The sequence below is a fragment of the Haemaphysalis longicornis genome, unplaced genomic scaffold (genome assembly GCF_048455015.1).
Source record: "Haemaphysalis longicornis isolate Haplotype H1 unplaced genomic scaffold, Haemaphysalis longicornis Haplotype H1 scaffold_6, whole genome shotgun sequence".
Classification (NCBI taxonomy): Eukaryota; Metazoa; Arthropoda; class Arachnida; order Ixodida; family Ixodidae; genus Haemaphysalis; species Haemaphysalis longicornis.
The window spans coordinates 103931379-103953686 of NW_027526407.1; the positions used below are offsets into that span (position 1 = coordinate 103931379).

The 22308-nt window shown below is 47.7% G+C and overlaps 2 protein-coding genes across 2 annotated transcripts; both read left to right on the forward strand.

Moving 5' to 3' along the window:
• Positions 1-9314: 9314 nt before the first annotated feature.
• LOC144141847 (mitochondrial inner membrane protein Mpv17-like) lies at positions 9315-13088 on the forward strand. The gene is made up of 2 exons (XM_077673334.1): positions 9315-9605; positions 12601-13088. The coding sequence occupies exons 1-2, from the start codon at positions 9451-9453 to the stop codon at positions 12986-12988; spliced, it is 543 nt and encodes a 180-aa protein (XP_077529460.1). The 5' UTR covers positions 9315-9450; the 3' UTR covers positions 12989-13088.
• Positions 13089-16214: 3126 nt separating this feature from the next.
• LOC144141848 (mitochondrial inner membrane protein Mpv17-like) lies at positions 16215-20367 on the forward strand. The gene is made up of 2 exons (XM_077673335.1): positions 16215-16583; positions 19403-20367. The coding sequence occupies exons 1-2, from the start codon at positions 16429-16431 to the stop codon at positions 19791-19793; spliced, it is 546 nt and encodes a 181-aa protein (XP_077529461.1). The 5' UTR covers positions 16215-16428; the 3' UTR covers positions 19794-20367.
• The last annotated feature ends 1941 nt before the right edge of the window (positions 20368-22308 follow it).

Here is a 22308-nt window from a genome sequence, read left to right on the forward strand (position 1 = left end):
ACAAAGACCCTGAAGTCTATATAATGTGATAATAAATCATGACCATTGCGGGCAGATACATACATACATACATAGAACTTTATATCACGATAAATTTCACTGTAAATTTCGTGCCCGCAGAAGCGCAAATCGCTTGTGGGCGTCCGCTTTGGCCTCCGCCCAAAAACGAGATATGCGCTACATACACACGCTACGAAACATTACGTGGTCAGTTACTGCAACGTCGGCGTCGGTAATAGAGTGGTTAGCATAGCTGCCTTCCAAGCAGTTGACCCGGGTTTGATCCTCGGCGGACGCAGGTGCTCTTTTTGATGTTCATCTTATTGTTTTCCTGATACAGTAGACACGTGATAATTGAAACTGGAATGGGCACCAAAATTTCGTTTGAATTATCAGAAGTTCTCATAAAAATTACTCGAGGCAAGTGATGTTGCGATGAAACATTCACATATACTTAATAATACAACACTCACGCACAATACTGAAGTTCTATTCACATTGAAAACAAAATCACGAACGGATCACCCACCTGCCGTACCTGCCGTCTTTTTTTTTTCTTTCGTCCTCAGTCCATACGTGGTTACTGGCGCGCGCAGTTTCGCTTTGACACGTGTATGCAGATAATTCCCTTTTTCTGTGATTTTTAGTGATATAAGAAACATAACGTGCAGCTAGAAGCGGGAAATGCAGGAGATATTTTCCGGCAAGGACAAGCGAAAAGTACGAATTAACCGAATTTACGCAATGGAGCAGTTCGAATTCAGCGCATTTGAAATACATCGTAAATATAGCGGGCAAGCCAAAATTTTAAAATTTGTTTGAATTAACCGGAAGTTTCAATTATCCGAGTTTGAATTATTGCAATTTTAATGTATATTATAGTTGTAGTGTTAGGACAAGGAGGAGCAGAACCTTTAGTTTTGTAGGTTGTCGTAAGAGGCGACCATATACTGCCGAAGCTCGAAATGGTCTGCTCTTCATTACACTCGCTAAGCTTATCATGGCTTCAAAACGTTCTTTAACTCCGCCAACAGTTCACTGTTATCAAAATTAGTTCGTCACTTGTCTGTTATGTAACTTTCGGGGTACCGCAAGAGAGCGTCCTTGCCCCAGTGCTCTTTCTTTATCTATAATAATTACTACACACAGAGTCTAACATCCTGCTTACGAGTATTTGCCGATTACTGCATAATCTACGAACCTATTAAGAAGGCTAACAGTCACCGTGCACTCCAGAAAAGGCTAGACATTATCTAACCGTGAAAAATATGCAAATTGTACAAAACGCATCATTAAATGTAGAGCGATCTCGTTTAGTCGTAAGCCTGGCCCCTCCCTTTCATTTTCTTTCCTTACAAATAACGAAGTGCTCACGCAAGATACAAACCCCTCAACGTATATCTCACACGCAAGCTTCCATCGTCCTCTCACTCCCTCCGACAATGTCTCAACACCACTGGGATACCTACGCCGTTACATTCTTGTCCTCCTGAGGTCCGCAACGCGGACTACGAAACATTTGTTCGCCCAAAACTCGAATTTACCGCCCCAGTCCGGTCCTCATACTCCAACTACTTAACCAGCATGACCGAAGCAATTTAAAACAGCGCTGCCTGATTCATTTCCGTCACTATGATTACAGCTCCATCATAACACATATTAAAAATGGCAGCATCTCCACTCTGTGGATGATGGCGAGGGTGCGGAGTACGGGGACTCGAAAAGACCTCCAAGTTGCGCCACGAGTGACATCCAAGTTGCGCCCCGACCGTCATTCGATTTGAGCCGTGAGTTGCACCTTGATTATTCCCTAGATGAAACTGCAAACGGCTCAAATCGAATTTCGCTTGATTTTCGGTCGATGGTGGTGTGCGCACGGATGGACGCGGACGGACATTGGGAGGTCCTAAGGTACTCCGCACCTAAAACGAGTATTAACTTCAATCACCACTCACTCGCCAGAATATTTTGTAGAGCGCATGCCACGGAGGCGTTGAAGGAGAGGACCAGACCACGTAGCAAACCCGGTTTTATTCCGAACGCAGTGTGGTCTCCATCAAGTGATGCCAGCGCCGCCAGCCCTCCGGAAGATGGGCGCGCTCGTTGGCCTACGTCACGCTGCTGCCTCTGCCACTGCGGCTTACCACTGCAATTTCTTTTATGCCTGTTTAATACGTAAGCAGCACTAAAATAGCCAGACTGCCTCTTGAAGGACCCTCCTAGTTGCTCTATATTGCATAACTGGCTTAGTTTTTTCCGCATGTATAACAACTTCCATTACCACATTAACATCGCCTCGTGCCAGCAGGTTGCAGAGCGATCTTACAGGTAATTTGGAATCCGTCACTGACCTCGATTCATTCTGCAGCACTTTACTCTTGCATTTCACACGATAACTTCAATTTTCAATGTTTCTTTTCTTTTATGAGCTACATACACACTGTGACGTAAACATCTTGAAAACAATTTTGCGCACTCGATTATTCTTTGCGCTTCATTTTTGTCTTGCCTTATCTAGTGCTTCGTTCAGGACTGTTACGAAATTTTCAGTATATTACACCACGTTCTATTGTCTATTAGAGTCACCCCTCCTGTTAGTTTTTAAACTTCTCTCTTTTACGAATGGCGTATTTAGAATAAATGATTTTCAACTAACGTTTGGGTTTGGGGTAGGTAGTTCATAACTAAGCTGTGAAACAGCGCTTAAAACGGGGACAGCGAGAGAAGAAGACACGGACATGGGCGCTGACTATCAACTGAGCAATATTTTATTGCTTGCGGAAATATAAAGGAAAAATACAATGACGTCACACCCCTGCATGAAAAAGAATAAGAAACACAAACAAATGTACAAACTACAGCCGCATCTGCTATGCCACGACAACTCCAATTACATGTTCAAGTACACAAGTTCTTTCTGATACAAGGCTACGGACCGGGTGCTCACGCAGTCTTTGCCACGCTGGGCTATCTCCTACGCCTCATAGATTTCGCGTGCGCGGCTGTCAGGAAACCTCTTGAGCACCTCAGTGTCTTCCAAACGCGGGGAGCGGGAAGATTTTCAACTATCTGCAGTCTGGTAGACCCAGCGTGCCCGATAAAAAAGCTTTTACCTGTAGTGCTAATCCGCATGGGACCAGTTCATGGAACACCAACTGAGTTTCTAGCAGTCAAACACAAAGGTTATGTAATGCTCTTTGATGCTAGACATGCTATACACTATTATCTTACAAGCGTGCTCGTAATTTGTAACAGTCAGTTCTCTGCCATAGAAATTTTCATATACGCCTTGAAGCACATGCGTTGTTACAACAGTCGAAAGCAACTCGAATCCCTCATTGTTGCTCCAAATTGCTCTATAGCAAATAAAATTTTAGGAAGGCTTTAAGCCATGTAACCAGTTCTATCATTGGAGAATTTGAGCAAATATATTTGCGTTTACACTGAACCCGATTGGCGTTTATTGTGAACACCATAAGTACGTTTATACTGAAGAAAGCGGGAAGTCGTCGCAGACGTTCTCAAAGGCTCATCGTCTTCCTTGTTAAACGGGGAGAAAATATATATTGGCACCTCGGGCAATATTATTCAGACTGGAATAAATAGTAGTACACTGGATGGTATGAACTGGCCTACGATTTAAAAACCGGCTCTTCCACGTTTTGAAATTGTCTAATTCAGATATTTATTCTTCCAAAAAAATTTCCCTCGCTGTTTTACTGGTATGATGGCCAGATAGCTTAATTCAATCGACTGCAGTTAGAAGAGGCAGTTCTTAAGTAAGGAAGGACTCGGTAATTAAAGGTCGTTTTCAAAAAATGTTTTCCGTTGACCACTATACCTTTTGCCTTGACTATGTGCGGGAACAACTCTCAGTGGCAATGCAGTCAAGGCTACAGAGCCGAACCACGCTGTTTTGCTTCCCGTGAAAGTAGGTCGACAAAAAGAATTTGCTGGGTGTAACCTAAGTTATACAAATATATATATATTTCTTATTTTTCGGCCTTGAATTGATAATGTTACTAAATTATTAGTGAGAATGTGTGAAATAGAGCGCATTATTGTTTATATTGTCGTGTTTATTTGGTTCGGGCGCTCGCCAGTGGCGTCGCATAGGTTCTCTTCAGAAAACAACATGGCGTCCTCGTCGATGGCAGTTTAAAATTAACACGCCACTTCATTTGCCTGTAGCTCGCCACTTCATTCCCCGCAAGAAACTTTCAAGAAGCTTTAGAACTGAAACTGCAAAAACGAACGAAGCAAGTAGTCTGCGACGTGTACGCCCAAGCGAGACTGACGCGACCGGGACTCTCCGTCGTTTCCGCATTTCGTTCGGTTAGCCAGCTTGCCGGCGTGCGCGAGGGAACTGTCGCCCAGCTGAAGTCGAAGGTTCAAAGTGGTAACCTGAAGTTCTGAAAGTTTAAAAGGTCCGTTTGACGACTGAAAGACCACATAAAGTTACTGGAGAGAGGAGAGTTCAGCGGTACAATAGTTTCACCCTTGCTAACCTTCGACGGAAAGTACAGGTGCCGTCAAAAGTTATTGGAGCACGGGAGCTGTGGCCGAACCGCATAGGAGCGCAGTGGAGCTGCACCGGCGGTAAACGAAAGGAGGAGAACACGCATGCGCGCCACCCGACGGTGATTCCTCATCTATACTTCTCAACCAACTTATTTTAACTCGGCTTCTAGCAATATTCACAGCATACTGGTCTCAGCGATGGCGCTGATAGCAGAGGCGGTATCTGGTAGAGTCGCTCACACACATTAAACACACGCGAGCTGCTAGAGAATGGCCGCAATCGCCGGATCTGAAGTGGCAATTTTTCTTTTGTTATATTTTTAGGTGGGTCTGCTATCAGCGCCGACGCTAAGAGACCAGTGTGCTGCGAACAATGCTCTAAGTCGCGTTAAACGAAGTGGGTTGAAATTCATATTGTTACGGGACTAAGGTGGACAATGCCTGACAGCTCCTTGAACCAACGACGATGACGACGACGACGACGAAGTGCCTGGAGCGAACCTTGCGCGAGCTCTGCCATGGCCGCACTGTACATAATGTGAATATATCGCTTCACTCCATCGCATCGTTCGTCTCATCTGTGCCCTGCCGCCACGTAACATTTTGGTAGAGTGTGCGGTGTGATCCCCATCCTGGCCTCCACATCGCATCGTCTCGGCCCGGGCGAAATCGTCGAGGAAACATCGGCCGTGTCGGGCAGCCCCAGCCCACTGCGACGAGCATTTGACCACGTCCCCCGCCCCGTGACCCCAGCCCGTGACCAGCCGATGAAAACGAGCCGCTACATGCCGAGACCAAAAGAACAGAAGCCGCGTCCCCAGCCGTCTCGTCCGACGTGGTTCGAGTTCCTCCGACGGTCCGCTTCTGTTTTCAAGACATCGCTTTTGCAGGGCCAGGCATCATCACGTGCATCATCGTCATCGGTGGCGGCAGGCACATCTTCACTGTACCTTGTCATCGCATCGCTCGTCCTCATCGCAATCCTCGTGTTGCCTCGGCCACGACCGGGTCGGTCGTCCTCGAACAGGGGGGTGATGTTACGGGACTAAGGTGGACAATGCCTGACAGCTCCTTGAACGAACGACGATGACGACGACGACGACGACGAAGTGCCGGGCGCGAACCTTGCGCGAGCTCTGTCATGGCCGCACTGTACATAATGTGAATAGATCGCTTCACCCCATCGCATCGTTCGTCTCTGTGTCTTGCCGCCACGTTACAATATCATAAAGTTTCTTAGTAAGTATACTAGAGAGGAAACTGTGCCTAGTAATCCATGTCGTCGTGAGGGTTTATGGAAAGACCCCTCTTTTTGGCTTGGGCTTGGCATAACAATTGAATTCTTGAGCAGTTTTGGGGATTGGCTTTCTTCAGTATGCATTGAAGCGTCTACGAGCTACGAGGAAGCCGAAATCTTCCCTGTTCTATGGTAGCCGTGTTCGGTGAAACAGCAGGCAGTGCGTGATCGCATCTGACGTTGGTCATGCTGCAGTCGAAGGACGTATGACTGAACGGGTAATATGCCGCCGCGAAATTTTTAGCTGACGAAAAAAATTTAAAAAAGGTACTTCGACGAAGACAAGATACGACAGATACGGGCGCCTGAATCCGTCCTATCTTGTAATCGTCCACGACTGTTTAACGCCACGTTTTCTTTTTTCTTGTTAAACTGCAGTTGACGGTTGGTGCACCGGTTCACCACGAATTTGACGTTTTCATAGGCACGCTGCAAAAACTTTCCAAACTCTTCAAACAACTTATTCTTTCAAATCATGGTAAAGTTATTAAAATAAGACTCTATAATTAGTTTCCTTCCCGAAAATTAACATTGTTCGTAACTACCACCTTGCCCTGCAAAATAGCAGGAACAAACATTCCGGCAAAAATACGCTTTACCTCCTTCTTTCTTAGTTTTAAACCAGCCTGTTTTATTTTCCACTTACATAATTGCAGACTATTTTCGTGTTTTTGTAGAACTTTGTTTAAATTTGCGGTCACTAAAACGTTTCAATCCAAGCCAATGATGATATTTAGGTGAGCGCATGTTCTAATGACAGTCCATGACGACACAGACGGCCTTGATGTGAGCCACACAGCGCCAGATTCCTCTTGAGTGTATAATAAGAAACTCTATGATTCATAGAGGGGCTATCTGCGTCGGCAGACACGCATGCATGTTCTGCTCCTGTAGTTTACCGCCGGTGCGGCTACACGGCGCTCCTATACGGTTCGGCCACAGCTCCCGTGCTCCAATTACTTCTGACGGTACCTGTACGTCAGTACTTCATTCGCAACAATGCCGTATCGTCCACGGTATAACTTGTTAAAACAAAGCGTTCGCTTGTGCCTGGAAACAAGTGAAGCGTCGCGGTGGAGACACTAATATGCCTGCACGCTCGGTGATCGTGGTTCAGCGCACTCAACCACGGAGCTAACGCGAAGAAATGAACTGTAGCAACTGCGTATATGTAACGCCGAAACAAAGCAAAACCAGAATATCGGGAACTACTTTGGCGCAGTAACACCAAGTCAGCTGCCCCCTCTCCCCCGTAGCTTTCTCTCCATTGCCACAGGATGTTTTCCCGAGTATAGAGCAACATTACAGGTAGTGAAAACATTCGGTGAATTCAGAAGAATAGGTCCATGCTATGTCCTCTTCGTAAATATGAGTTAGAAAGCTACTATGATTGATATTCGCGCCATAATCAGATTCTCTTCCAAGGAATAAACACTGAAACTTAACCGCATACACAGTTCGACGCCAAACATAAAACCCTGAGTATTGTGCCTAAATTGTAAATAAAAGTTCCGCAAATACTTTGTTCCAACAAGAGCTACCGCGTCGCGCAAGCAGATGGCGCACGTACCCGTCTTGTGTTCGTAGTACCACTACGTACCGTGAATACCTACAAAATGCCAGAAAAGAGCGGGCGACATATCCAATCCCGCATCGCGAAATAATGGCAAGTGAAGCCCAGATGCTACATAAGATTCAAACGAATACCTTCATACGTAAATCTCGCTGGGCGGAGATTTTCCAACAACGGCACCCCGACAACACGGAAGACTGCAGGCTATGCGGAGAGGCTGCTACCCTCTTCCACGCCACGTGGTGCCTGCCCACACATCTAGGCAGAGGCCTAACACCAAAAGAACCCGCCACTGACTTCCCGTGAATCACGGGAAGCCGCCCTCGTCAGCCCCGATTATAGACATCCAAAAGGACCTGATTAGCGGGGCGAAAACGGGAGAAGATGCCACTGGAGCCCTGGACAAAGGGTTCCACCTATGATTCTCCCATCCATTTCTCCCCTTCCCGTTTTCTTCCAACCTTGCTTCAAAAAATTACGCCCACCTCCCCTCGCGGGAATCCTGGTGTGATGCTACGCTGAGGGGGGGTTCAAGCGCAAGCGGAGAGCAACCGTCGACCGAAAGGCCGCCGGAGAGCGGCACACCGGTTATATGTGCAGCGCGCCCGAAGGAGAGGAGACCGTGGAAGAGAGAGTACAGCACATGCGCCGGCGCCAGTGTGTCTGCCGCGGCTATGACGCAACCCAATCCAACACAATCCACTTTAATCCAATCCAATCCAAGCCAAGTCAAGCCATTCGAATCCAATTCAATGCCCCTCGCGAGAGAGGGGCATCGGAGAGGAGAGGGGGTGAGCGGCGGAGAGCGCAGCTCGCGCGGCGAGGAGAATGGGGGAGGGGCGGACGACAACAACGCCGACGACACTGCATGGACAAGGCGAGTGAATGAGATGCAGTCGCATCTAATAAAGTTTATTCAGTCAGTCAGTCAGTCCGTGATCATTTTGGTCTTCCATGGGCCCGGGGGGGGGGGGCGGGGGGGCGCATGAGAGGTCGTTGGCCATTCGTGTTCTGTGTGAGTGTTCGCATAACGCACACGATGTAGAGGTAGTGCACACTTTTGACGGTCAGCATGAACCTCCCAAGCTGCCCATCAGGCCCCAGAAGTGGCGGTGCGGTGGCTACAGTTCCGCTAGTCTATTTTGTAGCGTAAGCTACACTGGCCGAAGTTGAGCAGTTTCACGTGGACCTTGAAGGGCTGTGCTGCGCAAGCACGAGGAGTATTGGACTGGATTGCATTTGGATTGGATTGGATTGGATTGGATTGGACTAAATTAGATTGGATTGGAAATTTAATCCAATTGGAATACGGGTGTGCAGAGAATTGGGTCTGCCCATTCGCCGGTCTGCGCATTCCAGAGGAGTGACATCATAGCCGCGGCAGACGCACTGGCGCCGGGGCGTGCCCAGCTGTGCGCCTCCGTTGCGCAGTAGCCAAGTCTGACACTGCACCGGAGCCGCTTGATAGCCGGTTCGCGTGGCTCCTGGAGACCCGTGCTGCGCATGCGCGAGGAGCAGTGACTGGACTGGACTGGACCAGACTGGACTGGACTGGACTGGATTGAATTGGATTGGATTGGACTGGAATGGATTGGAAATCCTTTTAGCAGCAGTAAGCAGGATAATCAGCTAATCCTAGACAACCAGGAAACCTAAGAATAACCAGCTGTACCTTAGCTCACGCTACCTATATCCTGGCACAGCCGAGCTACGCCACTGCTAATTTTTTGAACTCAGCGCTTGGCTGCGACAGCCAGGAAGCTTTTCTACCTCCTATAGTCGAGTGCGTATAATCGTACACTTAATCTTTGTCGCCTCGAAGTGAGAGCCACTGCACTCAGTGCAACACGACCTCCGATGGCCCCTCGTGCACGATAAGCGAGACGGCCTTCCCTTATCTTTTCCTGTCCTTCGAGTGTCGAGCTAATGAACGCAAGCACGCGCGATCCAAAACAGCTGAGCTACGCTCACTGGCAGCCACAGGTTTCCGCTGCATAGAGAGAGGGCGATTTAAGCTTCGCCTGTACCCTGTGCGGACGCGTTAATTACCAACTGAAACATGCGGCACCTTTGGGGTCTGTATGCGCGCGTGATGCGCGACCATCCGGTGAAGACGCAGCTGATCACTGCGGGTACCCTGATGCTTTCCGGGGACCTGATTGCCCAGAAAGTTCTCGAAAGGCAACCCAAGATCGACGTACCGCGAGCGGCAAGGTAAGTGTTGTTTGACCTGTTTAGGGAAAATTCCCAAGTTGGAATGAGAGTCTGCGAAGGGAAATGTGACATCCACCGGAAATTCAGTCGTATGCCTACAAAGAAAAGCAGAAAGATTTCTCGGGAACATCGAAGTTGACGAAGAAACATTCTGGACCAGAGCGAACTTTCCTTCAGCTGCAAAGTTTCCGATAAAGCTGTGTAGGTTTTATTAGCAGCCGTACGGCTGCATTGCCGGTGGATGTCAATTTTTCCTCAGGTGAAGGTGACTATTTATGTGAGTCTGCACACAATGTGCTGCGCGTGTCAAAAACATTTTACGTGCGTTGTCTCGCCAAATTTGTACATGGCTTGCTTGAGAGCTTTTTTTTTAATTACACATGAAGCATTACACTTACATAATGTGGGGGGACTGAAGCATGGCACCAACAGATTGAACCATGGCACATGATATGGCACCCATAAAAAGCCTTTGAAGTGTCTAGGCTATCGGTTCTTCCTGCAACGTTTCACTTTTATACGTGGGCGTATTTTTCTTTCAACCCTGTCGGCCCAAGTAGGCATCTGGGAAAAAGGCATTGTAACGTGCCAGTGCCATTCAGTTCAGTGATGCCGGATGACGAGTCGAGCTATTTGTGGGTTATTGTTTGGCCACAAACTCCCCCTCAAACCGCGCCGTCGAGCCGGGGAAGCGTTGACCCACGCCGACGTCTTGTATTTTCCGTGTCGCGGTATTGGGGTTCCCGGCGGGCACCGCGCTTGCGCTCAGTGGCGGAACGGCCCGATCGTCATCGGTGGTTTCTTTCCGGCGCCTTTGCGACCACTGCCGCCTTTGTTTTCTTTGTGAGCAGGCTTCACTCTGAAACCCACAATGCCGAAAGCCAGCTTAAAAGGACCAAGCTTAGACCAATCTTAAAGTCAGCCTCTCTTCTCCACATAAATACGTGGCTGCGAAGACAACTTTACATGTGCAGCTACGCCATTCGATATCAGAATATGAAGCATCGTCATGATCAGCCTATCTACGCCCAGTGCAGGGCAAAGGCCTCTCCCATAGACCTCCAATTACCCCGGTCCTGCGCTAACTGCGACATATTTATCACCGCAAACTTCTTGATCTCATCTGTCCATTTAACCTTCTGCCACCCCCTGCCACGCTTGCGTTCTCTAGGGATCCACTCTGTTACCCTTAATGACCAGTGGTTATCTTGCCTTCGCATTACATGCCCTGCCCACGTCCATTTCTTCTTCCTAATTTCTACTAGTATGTCCTGAACACGCGTTTGTTCCCTGACCCATTCTGCTCTCCTCTTCTGGTCCCTCAATGTTACGCCTATAAATTTCCGTTCCATTGCTCTCTGAGTCGTCCTCAGTTTGAGTTGTAGCCTCTTAGTGAGCCTCCAAGTTTAAACCCCGTGGGTGAGTGCCGGTAAGATGCAGCAGTCATACACTTTCCTCTTCAGGGGCAATGGTAGGACCATTTGATATCAAAATACGAAGCACCGGAAGCGAACAGGTGGCCGGAAAGAGAGGGTGTGCCGAAGTGAGGAGAAGGAGGGCGGGTTCTCTCGGTTTGCTCATGCGACAAAACAGGGGAGCTATCCTACAGCAACTCCGCTGTAATCGGTGGGGGAAACGAAATGAAATCAATTCGGTAACTCAAATGTGCGGCTCATGTGGCACTGCAGTGGCAGTGAGCCTACTCCCTCAATTGGAACCATCGTTCGTAAATGTCTTTGCTGTGGTTCGTTCCACTCGGGCTGCAATCGGCTTCAGAAGCACCGACGCATAAAATTCGAAGCCAGAAAAGTTGTGCCCAAAAATCAACGCAAGAAGGCCTTAATTACTGTGTTCGCGAAATATCATTCGTATTTAGAAATGAGCGCCCGAATGGTTTGTTAGTGGGTGGATTTAAATTACCAGAAAGCGAAGTTTCTAACACGAAAATACTGTATATACGCTCCGTCCTGATTGACCCAGTGCGTCAGAAATGCCAAACCAAAAGCGAGGTCCTACAAACAGAATATTTGAGGGATATACTGCACGACGCACACTTGCGATGGAAGAGAGTCATCCGAGTCACACGTCCACGGCCCTCCCTAATCGGACCCATCTCACGGGGCCATATCGACTGCACGGGCCAGTGCGAACCATGTGCAATCATGGCAGACGATGCGCAAACGTGCCTGACGTTACGCGCGTTTGATTGATGTCAACACGGGCAATTTGCGTCCCCAAAACCATGACGTAACACCGTGCGGCATGCATGACGATGGTCATCTGGGCTCCCAGCATTAGAAGCAGCAACTGGCTGAAATGACTCCGTTGTAATTAATTTTGTGTTGGCTTCTGGACCATTTGTGGTCATATATTCATGATTACTGGGTGGATATGGCACTGTTTACAGCATAAAAACAAAATGCAAAAGGCTATAGTTCATACCACAAGCTGCATGCAGTACTGTGGAGGCTACATTGTTGTCAATGGCGCGCCCACTGAGGGCGCCTAACTCACCGCGAAGGAAAGCGAGAATAGTCGCCGTGGCCCTGCAGTTTCACCTGCCGAGAGGGGAGACTGAAAGGTCCTTTCAAAACCTCCTTCACGGTGTTAGGTGCCCTCAGTGGGCGCGCTATTGACAACAATGTAGCCTCCACAGTACTGCATGCAGCTTGTGGTATGAACTATAGCTTCAGTACTAGTGTTTTAAAAATTCCCCACGTACGTTAGTTTCAGTTCTGTAAGAAATTCTCTGATGTATCCGTAGGATTCTTTATTCTAATAAACCCTATAGGGCCAAATAAGTATATTGAAATTGTATTTTCCGCTTTGTCATTCGAGAAGCGTAGATTAAAGCCAACTTTCACGGTTGCCATGGCTGTTTCGTGCTACGTGACGCTGACGTAAAAACAATTTCGCTCATGCTTACGAGTCTTCCAGATGTCATCAAACGATCTACGTCATTTTTATTGCTTGCAACTTCCAACACGCACTGCAGGTTCTTCGTCATGGGCATCGGCTTCGTGGGTCCAGCGTTTCGCGTCTGGTACATCACCTTGGAGCGAATTGTGGGCAGCGGGAGTGGCCGGGCAGTGGTCATCAAGAAGGTTCTGCTCGACCAGTGCGCGTTCACCCCGGTTCTCATCCCGAGCTTCCTGACCGCACTGGGGGCGCTCCAGGGGCGCTCCTGGGAGGGCATCAAGGACATGGTGCGAGCGGACTTCCTGCCCATCCTCAAGGCCAACTACATGCTGTGGCCCGCAGCGCAGATCATTAACTTTGGTTTCGTGCCGCTCACCTACCGAGTTCCCTTTGCCAGTGCTGTGGCCCTTGTGTGGAACACTTATTTGGCCTGGAAGGCCAACAGGATCGTGCTAAAGGACTGATCCGTTGGTTAGAGGCATTTAGGTAGCTTTTGGATACCGGCGACACAACTGTAAGCTCAAGTTTTGCCTCGAGCTTTTGTTATGGTACATATTTCTTGTCAAGGCGTCACAGTGGTCTATTTTGTTAAGTGGTTGAGAATCACTCATCTTCCTCATACGTAAGTATTAGAAAGACGAGCCAGAGCTGTCCCCGGTGATGGTGGAAACATTCATTGAGCTGTCTCTGTGAAAGTGGTCTCTCAGTCCCGGGAGCCATGAGACAACCGGTCTGCCTTCGCTTTTGACGCCAAAAGAAGCTGGGCGTCCATTTGACCACTGGTCGTGAGGTTCTCTAATAGGTTAAAAAGAGGGAGGGCAGAGAGGAGAGGGGGAAGGTTTGGGACAATCCGAGATTTGCACTCAGAAGAAGCCAATTAGAAGTTGAAATGCAATAAAATTGTGCAAGAAAATTCTGTTCGACTAAAATAAACTTCAGCTGTTTGGACATTCTTGCGAATGCAACGGCATTTCTTACGAGTCCACGGCACGTTTAAAAACACTTTCGTGATAAAAACAAATATTCACCTCACGTTTATTTCAAATACCCATTAGAACACAGATGAAAGCAAGTGATGGTGATAAAAAGATTATTTAAAATGTCCGTAATTTTAGGTCATGATTACGACGATCGTGGATTTAAAGGCTTCATGAGACAGCATCCCTCGTTTTGTTCTCTTAGAGTCTGTTTGCAGGTTGGCATTTATATCGCACTACTGCTTTACATCGCGTATATACCTATAAGATATTTTCGGGTGCAGACTATCAACAAGGGGCCTTTGAACGGTCGGTGAGAAGTGCTGCAAGGCCCCTTTCACACATTTTGAAAAGGAATGCGGCCATGAATTGAACCCACTGATGCACCCGTAGTCCTTACTTTAGCTTCGGAACATTAAATTGCAGCCTTTCATTTTTGAACCCTTATCTCTGATCACCATTGTAACTGACAGTAACTCTATGTCCCTGGGACCCCAATTCCTTCCAACTAAAGATTGACAATGCAATTTGTTAACGCAGTAACGAACGGACCTTTTGTTGTACATAAAGGGGTTGAAACTAACATAATCGGTATGATTTACTGTAGCTTACAGCAATCTTAAAGTCAGTCTCTATTGTAAACATAAATGCGTGGCTACGAAGACAATTTTATAGGTGCAGTATAAGCCATTTGATATCAAAATATGAAGCATCATCATCATCAGCCTGTCTACGCCCTCTGCACCAATAAATGTAACTTTTCTGGAGTTGAATTTACTAATTTATTCTGCTGATGCGCAGCGAATGGCTGTCCTGACACCAGGTCGTAGCGCCCTCTTTTTTGGTGGCTGCGATAAATAAAGCGCGTGCGTACAAGGGGTTTCAAATAAGCTACAGTACGGCTGAAATTATTCCTGACACTTTAAGAACGGCAGCCACAACAACAACAACAAACCAGCAACAACAAGTATAAGCTAGTTGTGTCTACCACGTTCAGTCCCCAGCGCAAAAAAAAAATATTTACCTCATTTTGATGGCCATCTCGTTCCTGAAAGCATGGTAAGGATCGTTCATGTTTAATGTCGCCTTTAATGTATGGTTTCTCTCGAAGAAGCCACCACTGCCAAGGTCAAGTGACATACCTTATATAAAACACTCATAAAAACTCTGCAAAAACCAGAGCACCATGTGAGAGTACCACATCTTTGTTCAAGTTGTCTTCACGGCTAATTTGTGTCATTGTGAACTTTACGTGACAACAAGGTTATCTTCCGAACTGAATGCACTTCAGTTTTAGAGATACGAAGAGGCATTCAGTGATGTGAAGTTAACACCTGTCTCCACATAAACTACGAGCCTATCCGCCTGTGACCAATTCTCCAGAGACTGGGTTGCGACTCGTAGCGCGCTTCCCAATGATGTAAATTCAGTCGAACGAGAACATCTGAAAAATGGATGTGGAAGCGGGGTAAACGTGAACCGCCATTTGTTCTGTAAGCGTGACGCACAGCTGGTGCTATTCTTGCATTCAGCCGACCGAGAGCCCAACCACTCACGACTAAACAGCAGAACGAGGAAAAGTGGGAACAGAAACATATGAAGCCACACGTGGCTTAGCTTTCGTACTTTTTTTGCTAATGTTTTGTTTTTCGCTTAAAGGCGCCTTTCGCGCCTCATGGCCAGTCGTTATCTCAGATGCACACTTTACCGTCACTGTTTTCATCGAGTTCGTGATTCTGAAGCTGTTTAAGTAACGTGGGCTCAGAAAATAAGTCTGAAGTGGTGGCGAAAGCTCTAGTATACCACGAATTCTTTTCTATGACGCCGAAAATACACGCGGGACGGTTTTTCGTCGAACTGTACTCTTTTGCCAGTGTCAAACCGAAGAAACGATGCCCGGAAGGAGTTCCTTCTCTTAAAACAATGAAGATTGCATGTACAACCTGTAAGTAGTGTCACTAGATAAGGTCGCAGAGTATCAGTACTCCTTTCTCCTATTGTCCGTGCCGCCGGCGTGATCATTGGTCAGTTCGCATCACGTGTCACTTGATTAATCTGCAACGGTTCATGGGCGCCGCCATTTTGTTGTTTGTGTGTTTTCTGTCGTTCAACTGTGGTAGTCCAAGCTTGACCTCCCAGCTCTGCGGCTGCGCGCGGATGGCGTCGTTCCGAATACGAATGAAAGATAACGCGCTTTCGCAGCATTTGATCTCCAGAAGTGTGTTTGAAGATGCCGGGGTTCTGCGTCTTCGGCAGTGCTGTTTACAAATGACCTCGTCCAAGTTAGCGGTGAAGCCACTGAAGCCGCAATCTGGCAACACTGATAAACAACAAAATGGCCGCCGTTGCTTACTTGCGTGCCTCATTGACGGTACTCTGCATCTTATCCAGTGACACTCCCTGTAAGCTTCCTAATGATCTTGGGAAATGCCAAGTTTACGTAAATGAATACGCCGCTGTTGAAATTGTATAATTTTATGTCTCTGAAACGAACAATAACTACTCCTGCACTCACGGTGACGAGAGCTGAGGATTTGATCAGGTGGGTTTTTAGGCGCCCATCGTCCCCAACTAACTGCCATGAGGCACACGGTACGTACGGATGAATCTAGACCACCTGGGGATATTTTACGTGCGCCGAAGAGGATCTGTTTGTAACAGCTGCGCTACGGAGCACTGCACCTGTGCGTTCTACTCTCAGTCACACTGAGAGCATACGCGCAAGTTCATTCTGAAATGTAGTGAACATGCGCCTGCATGCGAAAAAAGCTGCAAACACACCTACCCTGAAAAAGTAAGGACTAGCTTAGGTTGCCGGTGTCCGCTTACAATTGGGGTTTTATACCAGATGGGAGCAGATCTGCTGGACTCCTGTAAAGTTTAGTCACTACAAACGTTTTTGCTTGCCTGCATCGCGAAGTGCAGATATGCGGCAATTGTGGAACCTCTATGTGCGAATGATGCGCAATCACCCAGTGAAGACGCAGCTGATCACGACGGGAACCTCCATGCTGTCGGGTGATCTGATCGCTCAGAAACTGGTCGAGCGCCGGTCCACTGTGGACATCCCAAGGGCGGCGAGGTGAGCATCTTTGTGGGGTGGTGCACGATTCAACTTATAAGCTCCTAATTGCTATTCCCCCATCTTCACCAACCTTGCTTCCCTCCTTTTAAAGGGACCCTGCAATACTTCTTCAACTTTTTTTTTGAAATACCAAATGTTTGCAGAACGTAGTCGCCCAACACATTTAGTACTTAGATTAGGGGGTCGCGAAGTACCTCAGCCGAAAATTACTGCTCTATACCCATCACATAACTTGTAAACTCGCTCACAAACTCGCAGCCCAAATAGCTGCGGTTTCGAGTCTGTTTTCAGGTCCGTTTACGCGGCGGTTGGAATGTTTGAGTTCTGATTAGCGCAATTTTTTTTACATTGTGTTAATGCAAAACCGACCAATTGTGAAGCGTTTCCTCCGTTTAAACAGTAGTTCCGTTTAACCGATTTCCGCTTATAGAGATTCCACTTACATGACTGGCACTAGGCAGGGTTATTTTATACTAAAGTAGCTGTGCACCTGACATTTGCTATAGCATACAAAGAAATACGCGTTCAAAAGAATTTTGTTACACAAAAACTGCAAAAAAGAGCTTGCGCCCGGGCCTGGAGCTCGTAGCGACAAAGTCTAACAGCAACGAATGGTTACAATTGATAGCGGGCGAGCAGTGGAGCGGGCGAAAATCGAATTAACTTGAGCAAAGTTCCACCGTGTTTATCGTACGTGAAGTAAATCTGGGTTTACTTCAACAGGAAAGGTAGTTCAGAGAAGAAATTTGTGCGCATGCATCATCTTACTTTGGGGGAGTAACCACCCATACAGGTGACGCTGTGCTTTCCCCTGTTGGACTCTGTTACACTTTAATTTATTGAACTGAACTAAGTTTGAGGGCAGCTGCCCGAAGCACAGCATTTTATTTTTTAATTCATGTTAATAAGCATTCTTTTTAAAGGGTAGTGCTGAGGTATACAGTTGTCTGTAAATACAGTTGTCTGAGTTGTCTGTAATACAGTTGTCTGAGTTATACAGTTGTCTGTAAAAACCCTTACGAAAAGGGCGAAATTGGCGCCAAAAAGAGTAACTTCACAATAGAAAAAAATTGAAAATAAAAGTGCGTACATTTGCGTTCGTAAGGGGATCCAACCCTTGAATTAAGAGCCGAGTGCGATGCCAAAGCGCTGCCTCAGCAACAGCTTTGCGGAGCAGCTTGTCACGGGATTGACGCCAGGGCCACCTGGTGACAGCGGCTCTGATTCTGGGGAAGCTGTGGAACCAAGTGTCGCAAGTCTGGACGCAAAAGTAATTGGCGCTAAATGTCGCAAATGGAAAAGCGAACTAAGAGAAGCAAAAACAAAAAGCAGTAAAAAAGGTTGTGATAAGTATCGCAAGGCTTTCACATTCGACGTACCGTAGTTCCGCGCGTATAACCCGCACACAAAATGCGAAAATTTTAGTGGCCAATAGGGGTTCTAATAATACGCGGGGTTCTTCCTTTAGTTTAGCTTCACGGCAATGCGCGTTGTGCAGTGAAGATGACCTTGTGTACGACAGTGAGGACTGCGGCTCAAGTGATAGCTTTAGCGAGAGCAATACCGAGTGCATTGTGACTTTCGCCTTGCGGTCAGTCTATTCTAACTCCTAAATGTACGCTTCTCTGTCTACATAGTATATGACGTATTGCTTGAGCAGTAGTTTTCGTGTAGTCTTTCCTGTATCATATGTGCGGGCAATACGTGAGGATTTTTTTTTCCGGCGGGCTAATCATGGGGATGCGAATTATATGCAGGGGCGGGTTATACGCACGAAAATACGGTAAGTAAGCAGGCTTAGTTTTCTTGAGAGAGAAAGAGGACATTTATTCTAGATAACAAGGGCGGCCGGTTTAACTGAGGACCAGTTTATTCTATAACCACGCTAGAAAACTTTTCGAGGTGACTAGCTGCCCTTGAAGGAAGACCCTGTGCAAACAAACGGCCAGTTACAAATCGGTCCATCACAAAGCACCATGTAGGTAGGTAAATTGCCTACACCTATATCCCGAGAGAAAAAGTTTCCAGAGAGCAAAGAATGACGTTTTGATGGCGAAATTTGTTGCAGTATGTTGGAGTACAAAAATAATTGGCTCCAATCCACGCTGTAACGGTGGTTGGAAAGCAAAGCTTTAAACGACTGCATACACAGCAATTGCCCATGCGACATCACTTGAATTCACATACGTGGCTCTACAAAGAGGGAAACGAGAGATTCCGCCAGCCGTTACTTGGAATTCCCGGAGGCGGCGTCCCAAACGCCGCAGCATCGGCCACGGCCGGGCTACAGCGGTGGACGTCGCCGCCGTAGCCCGGCCCGTGCAACAACAGAAGGAAAATGCAGAGGAGAGTCTTTCGAAGGGTTAGACAGCGGAACCTCTGTCACAAGACCGTTTGTCACAATGCTAGAACCTTTGGCATACCGAGAGGCAGGCACCTTGTTTGGCTTTCTTTTACAGGGAATTCACCAGGCAGCTCTTCAAGATATTGTATTTAGCATACGCTGCAGCTTTATCCAACGTGTCCGTGGGCAAATAACTGCATACCACTACGCAACTTCTGTGCCTATGTGCCATGGCTGTGTGCGCAGCCTATCTAGCCGTCGAGGAAGAAGATGCACTGGTGGTCTAGCGCGTGCACGAGCAGAACGACCTAGCTGCCTGCCTGAATCTTCCTTGAAAATTACCTGTAAATAGATACTTCTACGTTTATTACTTGCAAATAGGTCTTTTCCCTGCTCCGACACAATAAAAAAAGTTTGGTTGTGCATGCTTATGGGGTTAGGGCTCTTGAACTTGCATTTCATTGACCTGCAGGTTTTTCGCCATGGGCATTGGATACAACGGCCCAGTATATCGTGCCTGGTACCTCACCTTGGATCGCCTCATCGGCACCGGTAGCGCAAGGGCAGCGGTGGTTAAGAAAGTGGTACTCGACCAAGCTGTGTTCTTTCCCTCGTTATTCCTTCCGGGCTTTCTGGTCACCCTTGGCGCCCTCCAGCGTCGTTCTTGGGAGGACATCCGAAGAAAGGTGCTGACCGACTACGTACCCATCCTCAAGGCGAACTACGTGCTGTGGCCTGCGGTGCAGATAATCAACTTCACGTTCGTGCCGCTCAGCTACCGTCTTCCGTTTGGGAGCTGTGTGGCACTCGTCTGGAACACCTACCTGGCCTGGAGAGCCAATCTAACCGTGCAGGAGCCATAGTTTAGGAATAGAACGTCTTTTGCGGCTGAAGCGAGCTTAATGGATTAGCAAATGCTAGTTCCTTCAAATCGATCAGAGTTCTATTTTGTCGCCATCGCCGCTTTGAAAGTTGAAGCTCTGAAAGAAGCGCGTCGTGACGTATAGACAGACCTACTTGTCGCCCAACTAGCACCTGGTGGTTGTAATCTTCGCCTCACCATGTTGACGGAGCCACAAGTGTTATTTTTATTACCGGGTTGGTACAGTGAACAAAACACCGAAACAATGGCACATGCTTCAACACAACATGATAAAAAGAACCGCTAATACGGGTGCTGCGTGTTGAAAACGTTTCAGGTTAAACCGCCTATGATGTTAACCCAGTCAGGTTACTCATCTTGCATTTTGATTACATCTCTGATATTAGCGATGCTTTCCATAAAGTAATTAATACCTTGCCAGCCGTGCATCCGGACCTGAATGGCGCACGGCCATACGAGGTTTCCAGAGGCTGTGCAGGCTCAAGGCCATAAACATGTCAAGTGGCATGCTTTTTTCTCGTCGAGTGGAGATTGTACGCACGTGAGCCCGAGGAGGGGGGGGGGGGGGGGCAGACTGGGCGGAAAGCCAATAAACACATCACAGGCGCAAATAGACCTGGTAGCGCAAAAAGTGTTACGCGGCGACACGAAAGAGCAGCTGCGGCCGCGGAAGAGACGGGGGTGGAGAGGGTCGGGGCGGGGACGCCGAGCCACAACCACGACGCCCGGACAGCGAGCAGCCACCAGCGTACACGGTGGACGCTCATCAACTGACGTAGGCCCAAGGCATTAAAGACACCCTCGTAAGGGAACATCACCATGCCGTGACTTGCTGTACAGGCAATACTTCGTTTGGCCCGTTCACTGAACGCACTCACTTGCTGTACGCGCGGAGTACTGGCTCCGACTTACCTTCCTTGAGCCTTTCATATTTGTTTTCCCGGAATAAACCAGTGATTTATTATCGGGCGGCTTCGGTCTCGCGAACCTTCACACTTTTAGGATGTCCCTTAAGAAGAGGCAATTCAAAGCGCACTTGTGGAAGTTCGACTCCACCAGTTGGGTCACACGTGTGCAGGAATAATTTAAAGTGCTTGCGTCTTTTTTTCTCTCAAATGGTGGGGAACCGAGGATGAAGCCAGTAATGTTGCCATCGACATTCAGGGTACAAGCGACACACAAGCCATAATGCAAATTGCTGAAATGTAGAGGGGGAGCACTCAAGATACTACACTTAATAATGATGTTTCAGGACCTAGCATACAAAGGCTGTGACCTTTACTGGAAATACCACGCCCTCGCCATCTGTTTAGGCTTTTCGTATACAATATACTAATGTGTCCGGGTGTCCTGCCAGTGTACATTATTGCAGTCTGTTGTTCTTGGTTACACCATGTCGAATTTAAACGCTGACGCAGACGAAGCCAGCTGCAAAAAATTACCATGCACAAGGAGACATATTGACATATCCAGTGACCAGATGTGCTGTCACTGCCATTTCACTAGCAATGCAAACCGGCATTTACGCTTCCCGTCTATAGACTCAACAAAATTTCCGATTGTAGACATGTAAAGTGCGAAATTTGTACCAGGGGCGCAGGAAGACAACAGAGACATTCTTCGTCTAAATTTTGAGTCTACACGTCTACAATAAAACGCCACTCACTTGCCCAAAAGTAAGCCTTAGTCAGTTAAAATTAACAAACAAAAAGCAATTTCCCAGCTTAAGGTAGGCGCTTCTGTTGGCCTATCATCAACGAGAATGTACTATCTTGATCACAATTAGGGCGAACACGGGAGCACGTGTCATTCCGCGCGCGCGAGCCGCCTGTCGGCGTTCCGGGTAACTACGCACGCATGCGCAGTTCGTTTGCAATGAGGCTATGTGATGCGCGTGCGAAGTTACCCGGAACGCCGACAGGCGGCTCCCGCGCACGGAATGACACGCGCTCCCGTGTTCGTCAAAATTGTGATCAAGGTAGTACATTGACACCAAAGATGTAATTAGACAGCCACCCGTATTCTGCACCCGCCATGTTTCTTAAGAAAAAAAGCTTTCATTTTCAAAACATTTGAGACCCACCTTGTTCAGCCCAGAATACGCTTTGTCTGAGTTCTTTGTACGAACCCTTCGCCTCACTTCCGGCGCCGACCCATTGAGAGGCCATGTCAAATGTTTTCGAAAAGACGGTTCCACGACCGTACCCAGCAATTTGTTTTTCGTGAAGGAGGAAGTTGCGGGCAGAACAGCGGCCATGTTTAAACTATTTTGCATATGAACCATGCACATTGGTGACATCATAAAGGTAGAATGTACTAGAAGGATCTGAGTGCGACGAAGGGATGAACGGAGCGCTCCACCTGAAGAGGCGCTTGTAGATTGAATAGAGGGCGCAGCGGGCGAAGTGGACTCTTGCCGACTGCGCTAGCCCAAGCGCGCGGGCCGCGCTTTTTCGCGTTTCGCCCAATCTTCATGTAAACAGGAATGCCAAAGC